At 33.1% G+C, this 6,515-nt stretch overlaps 1 protein-coding gene across 2 annotated transcripts; it reads right to left on the bottom strand.

Annotated features, from left to right (window-relative positions):
• Positions 1–1,874: 1,874 nt before the first annotated feature.
• On the bottom strand, positions 1,875–6,072 carry LOC129873069 (phytoene synthase 2, chloroplastic). Of its 2 annotated transcripts, none has more exons than XM_055948070.1 (7): positions 5,851–6,072; positions 4,779–5,494; positions 4,613–4,663; positions 3,681–3,853; positions 3,115–3,350; positions 2,692–2,884; positions 1,875–2,266 (listed from the first exon to the last, which is right to left on the bottom strand). In XM_055948070.1, the coding sequence occupies exons 2-7, from the start codon at positions 5,260–5,262 to the stop codon at positions 2,087–2,089; spliced, it is 1,317 nt and encodes a 438-aa protein (XP_055804045.1). In that variant the 5' UTR covers positions 5,263–5,494; positions 5,851–6,072; the 3' UTR covers positions 1,875–2,086. The 2 variants fall into 2 exon arrangements, with proteins under 2 accessions (XP_055804045.1, XP_055804046.1); XM_055948071.1 differs by lacking the exon at positions 5,851–6,072 and adding an exon at positions 5,588–5,799.
• Between the last annotated feature and the right edge of the window lie 443 nt (positions 6,073–6,515).

Here is a 6,515-nt window from a genome sequence, read left to right as displayed (position 1 = left end):
AATTAAGAGTGAAGGGTTAGATGAAGTGGGTATAATTTTATTTTTTAAAAAATAAAAATTAAAAATATTTTTTAGGAAGGAGTGAGAGGAGGGGGTGAAGTATTAATTTTTGAAAAATATTTTATAAAAAATATTTTTAAAAAATAAAAGGACGGGGATTGTGGAGGGGGGGGAGGGGAAGAGATGGTGGAGTGCGTGAGCAAAATATTTTAAATTTTATTTTTAAAAAAAACAATTTATTTTTAAAAAAGGTAATTTCTTTTATAAAAAAATAATTTTCCTTTTGGGATAAAAATACTTTAATCTTTAACTTTTAAATAATATTAATAATTTATTTAATTTTTGTCAAAGTGGAATATTTTATCCATGTGGCAAGGTTTTTAAAAAAAAATTGAGAGAGAAGAGAGAGTGTATTACACACATCGCCGAGGTGTGTTTCTCAAACAAATAAGTGATAGTTTAGGTATGAAATTTGCACTCCCAATAGTTTAGGTATAAAACTAAAAAAAGGATAGTTTAGGTGTATTTTTGATATTTATCTCTAATAATAATAATAAAATAAGAGAAAGAGAAACTCAATTAGCCTATTTTCAACAATGATACTAACTCAATTAGCATTATTTGAGCTTAGTGATCATAATGGTACTAATAATAACAATAACGATAATAATTTATTTATCAACTTGGCCTATTTTCAACTTCAAACTTGAAACATAAAATTTCAAATTTGACAAAAAAGAATTTAGGAGTTTTTCAAATTTTCATTCACATAACTTTAACTTTGTGTTCATGTTCAATTCAATTTTCTAAATATACTTCTTAAACTCTAACTTGAAGTAGTACCCCCACCCCCTTCAAATCTTAATCAAATCATGTCGAAAAACCTACAAAAATTAACACCTTATATATAAAAAGTTAATTTCATATATATATATATATATCTTTTTTTATTTCATTGTGTATTTGCATTTTCATATTTTAAATCTTTTTTAATAAAAAACCTTACTCTATCAATGCCTCCTCGTGTAGAGCCATTTATAGATTTAATTAGTTTTTTATCAACTTGTGTAAGCAACTTTGTCGTTGTTGGATTTTGTCCCTGTATTCTCTAGCACATCAACTTGGTTGACCAATTCTTGCCACTGTTCGATTTATTTTATGCAGATTCATTTAATCTGGTCAACATTATATATATGTATATATTCTCAGATCTTTGATAAGATTTTCTTCCATTTGTCAAACTGTAAACATAAAGGGTTAAGCCAACTCATTTCCAGAAATAATTCCAAAAATTAAAATATATATTTTGTTGTACGGGGTTACTTTTATTTATAAACTTTATGTGGTTACTGTTCCTATTATTGATTTTCTCCAATTTGTTCTCTTTGATTCAAAGGTTGAAGTAGCTTAATTATTGAACGAAAGATGTGAAACTCCTTATGATATACTTTATCATCTCCAAACAACACCGGCACTGTCTATTAATCTTGGAAATAAATCTCTTGGAGAAGAGTATTATGCCGGTTATATATGCCTTCATTTTAATTGCAAATCCTTCTCCTTAGGAATGTATGTGACCTATTTATTCTTTGCATAGAGTTATATTGTCTATGAACGCCTTCACTTGCTTTGATTGGTTCTTTTGAGTTATCAAATCAATTATATTGGATGTATATAAATTTTGATTTGATTTGACTAGTTATGTCACTTCAACACTTGTAAACATGCCACATCACTTGCACACACGACATGATCTCATTGATTTTGGATTGAATTTGATATTCCACATCACTTGACACGCAGTATGAAATTCAAATGGACTTATTTCACGGGGTCCAAGTAAATGTATGCACTCAAATGAAGTTGGACTTCAATCATGCAATTTGACTTAATTCTCTAGATGAAGGAATAACTTTTCTCCCTTGAGGGTTTGAGTGTGAAGAAACAATCTACCAAGAAATAGTCATATTGAATTTACAATCTACTTTTGATGATGATACACATGTAGCAAAAGATATCTCATTTACAATTAAGTACCTGATTTTCTTTAGTGTATAGGCCTCAAATTGTTTTTCAACAACAACATTCATGTCTTTGCTAGGGGAGAAGAAGTTATCTTAGGAGGCACGAGAGATCTTGCATAAGCAATGGGCAAGGTGAGAAGCTTCTTTGGCTTGCTCACATAAGCCCTCCTTGTGAAGTTGTTGTAGTCGTTGGCTTCAATCTCATCCAATATCTTGCGATACAACAGCAACGACGCCAATACCTGCAGCAACAAAATAGAATCAGCTCATGCTCATACTAGAATAAAGATTCACAATGTAAGCTCAATGCAAAATTAGACCATAAATGCATAGGCACGTCGATCAAGCTCTCTTTCCTCTGTGATGTAGGAACATAAGCAACACATAACAGAGAAGATTTGAGCAGATTTAAGAAGTTAAAATTGAAAACTATGATACCTTTCAATGTTTTATCATTACAACAACTAGTCCATACTAACTATAGCCAAATGAGGGAAACTATTTTTGAACTGAAGTCTATTCTGCTTTGCCTAACAATGTGATGGACTGTGTCGCTACCAAAAACTTAGTTCATATAGATTTTTCATCACTACCATAAAGATAAAGAAAAACTACTGGATATGAATGATCAATTGTAATTGTATTCATGTAATTTATCACTACTTACTGGCCATCTACTAGCAGCGCTAAGTTCTGTGACACCTTTCTCTGCCTCATCAAAGAATTTCCTTGCCCTCTGAATTTGCTTCTTCATAAAGATCCTCCACTTATCAGTCACTCTTCCAGCAAATATGTCTTCGTCCGAGAGCCCTGCCTGTGCTAATTCATCTTGAGGTAAGTACACTCTTCCTCTTCTTGCACTGTACAAAAAGAAATATGTTAAGGCATTTTTAGCACTGAATACATTGTACTTCAAAATAAACTGGAACAAAAAAGATGGCAAAATCACCTGTAACTTTTAAAAAAACAAAGGAGCAATAGGCATTACACTGTACTTATAATATCTAAGAAATAGACAACTACATCGATACATTTTTGCGTGTTACTTGGGAAATGATTTATGTGAAATTAAATGTAGCTTCATACTTACTCTTCTCCTACATCTCTGAGTATATTGGTTAGTTGATTTGCGATCCCTAAAGCCAAAGCTGCATTATATACACTCTCTGTCGTTGCCTTTGATTCAGGTGCAATGCCCATAATTGGAACACTCATCAATCCTACTGTACCAGCGACATAGTAACAATAAAGATACAGCTCATCGAAGTTGTTGTATCTGGATTTCCACAAGTCCATACGCATTCCTTCAACCATATCTCTGAATGGCTGCACCAGGTAGATGAATAATCAGACACTTCATATAGTTGCAAGAAAGAGAGGTTATTAAACACAAAATAAATGTCAGCCAGTGACAGCAAATGAAAAACAGTTACCTTATTTGCTAATCAAATAAAAAATATAAGTAGATTATGGTAGTAGAAAGAGATAGAGATACAAAGAAGAAAAGTATATGGAAATATAAGATTACTAGAAAAATGTCATCTACTCAGCAGCACTATCGAATTCCACAAGTATTTGCTTCAGAACAGCAGTGAGCAAAAGAGAATAGGATCTGAATCTGGAGAAGATAACAATGATCTAATTAGATAAACTAACCTGAATATCAACAGGAAATCTGGAAACAGTATCGGATAAAGCTGCATCAAGCATATCAAATGGCCGCCCATTGAAAATATCTTCCAGCCTGGTCTCCCACCTATCTAAAGCTTGTGGAGTTATGTGTGATGCATTAGGACCATCAACAAGCTCATCAGTTCTCCTGCACCACACTGTTTAAAAAGCCACAGCTTTTCAGACGACAAGGTCATTTATAAACGTGCTAATACAAAAATCGCTGTCAATTTCCCCAAGAGTCTTAACATGCTTGAACTACATATTAATCTAATGAGCAAGCCAGAAAAAACACATATTTTTTCAATTTTAAGTGGAAGTTTCTCACAGGCAAGATCTAGTCCTTCTTGGAAACAGAATACATGAAAGCACCAAAAGTATCATATATACCATAATTGACTACGCATAAAGCTTGACCAAACTTGTAAGACTGCCAAACGAACCGGTAAAGAGAATCAGATCACCAGTTTCACATCTAGAGACCAGAAAGTTGTAAATGGGAGGTGCCAAAATCATAATGTTAAATTATCTAAATTCTACTTTCTTTAACCTTTTGAACTGTGTAAAGAGCACAAGATTTTGGTACACAAAGAGCGTAACTACCGGCCAGCGAAAAGTTGAAATTATGTCAAAGATTCCACAGAAAGCTGATAAAACAAACAGTAAAAGCATGTTACACTTCGGCGGATCCAGTCTAATAATTTAGCATTTCTTCCACTAATTTGACTGCTGTATATGGTATAAGAAATTAATTCTCTTCTCTTTATGCATATAATAATGTTTCACAAGCTAGTAGAGCTCAACTTGCACCTATAATATTCTATGTCTTACTAAAATATAATTCTCCTTTTATGTCCCCAGATAAGCACAGATATATACATAGAAATACTATATGTCTTGAAAGTTGGAAACATCACCATATATTGCCCAGATAGCTCTTCTTCTCTCTGGAGTCATTAGCATGGTTCCTAAATAAGAACCAAACAAGGATTAATATTTTGTCTTCATCAACTGATACCTTAACCAAGATTTTGTAAACTAAAGAACAGATTTAAAAAAAAAAGGCTGAGAGCTGAGACTGACCTAAGTAAAATGTCTTCGCATACTCTGCACATACTTCGCCACAACGATCATATGCTTCACTCAACAAGCCCAAATTCCCCGGAACAACAATATCCGGCTTCACTTCTAAGTCATCAGTAGATATCAGCTGCCTCTTCACTAAAGCTGCCTGCTTCAATACCACATCATAGACCTTTTTCTCTGATGACACAGCCATTTCTCCAGTTGGGCTAGCCACCAAACTGGACTGTACAGAGAAACTCCTTCCATTTTCAGTTGTTGATCTTCCCAAACCCGAATATCTCGAATTTGCATTAAAAGACCCAAAATTCCACCCCTGTCTCCCACCTTTCTTGAATCTCCCTTTCCACATGGAATTCCTATCCCGAGCTGGGAACCTGGATGATTCCAAACCCCGGTTCCCTTCTCGGACTGAATCCACGAATCCTGTCCCATTTGAGACCTCGGAATTTGGAGAAACAACCCACAACAAAGCAACAGACATGCTGAAACAAGAAACCTCAGAGGTGGCCTAAAACAATTCCCAAGTTTTTGTCTTTCCTTTATGCTACCTTCTCACCTCAGCCTAGTAGATACCCACTAAAGTCTATCCACTACAAGCAATATCAACGATTATAAAAGTCGCATAATAAGAAAGTGAACCGACTTTGGCTTACACAAGCAGAGGTATAATGCACTCATCAACAAGAAGCAAAAAACCTTGTCTTTCTGAGTTTCTGCACAATGAGATAAAACCAAATACAATTATGACCACTCAAAATCATAAAGATTCAAACTTTATTTATAAATTAAAAAAAGTATCCCAATACCAAGAATCAAATCAACAACAGCATCTGCCAGCAAGGATCTTTAAATAATTACTCAACTCACAAACAGAAAAATTTGCAAATGAACATGCTATTAACACTTTTTCCAAGTAATGGGAGGTTACTATATATAGTCAATTAGATTATAATAAGCTTCCTTTCTAACTTTGATACACGTAGAGACTGACTAGAAAAGGAAAAGGGTGTTCAAATCTTTAATAGTATTTTTATATATGGAAAGGTACAGGGGAATTTAAAGAACTAACCTGCGAATAGCAATAGAAAGAAGGATCCAATTAGTTGAACAAGGTTTTTTTTTAATACATCAACATCAGTTGAAAGAAAGTAAAAATAAAAATGGTCACCTTGTTGCTGCTGATCTCAAGAATTTTCAGCAGCATTTCCTTGTTTAATTTACTCCTATATATTTTTGAATAGTTTTAGACCATCCAATTTTTTTGTTTTTTGTACACTCGTGCTGATTAGAATTGAGTGATTCAGATTGTATCTCCTCCTCTAGGCTCCACCTTTTAACCTTTTCCCACATTTACATTAATTACTGCCCATTTACTAAATAGGCTATATAGTGTGCGATTTAAATTTAATCGGGGCTTCATAAATTTTGGACACTAAGTGAGGAATTGATATAAAGTATTTTTTTTAGTCAGTCATAAAAATAATAATATAATTTTATATTTAATTCTTAAAATATATATTTTATTTTGGAAAAAGGCATAAATTTCTCCTGAAGTTATACCGAAAAATCAATTACATACTTAAACTATCATGACGATCTATTACACACTTAAACTATCTAAACGTGAATTTATTACACCCTGAAACGTATAACACCACTCTCATAGTATGTGGTATATTATACTCGTTGTCACGTCAGCGCCACGTTAGAAATTATAATTTTTTATATTTTTTT

Source organism: Solanum dulcamara, chromosome 11, assembly GCF_947179165.1.
Source record: "Solanum dulcamara chromosome 11, daSolDulc1.2, whole genome shotgun sequence".
NCBI lineage: Eukaryota > Viridiplantae > Streptophyta > Magnoliopsida > Solanales > Solanaceae > Solanum > Solanum dulcamara.
Note: the sequence above shows the minus strand (reverse complement) of the source record. Positions and strands in the feature narration are given on the sequence as shown.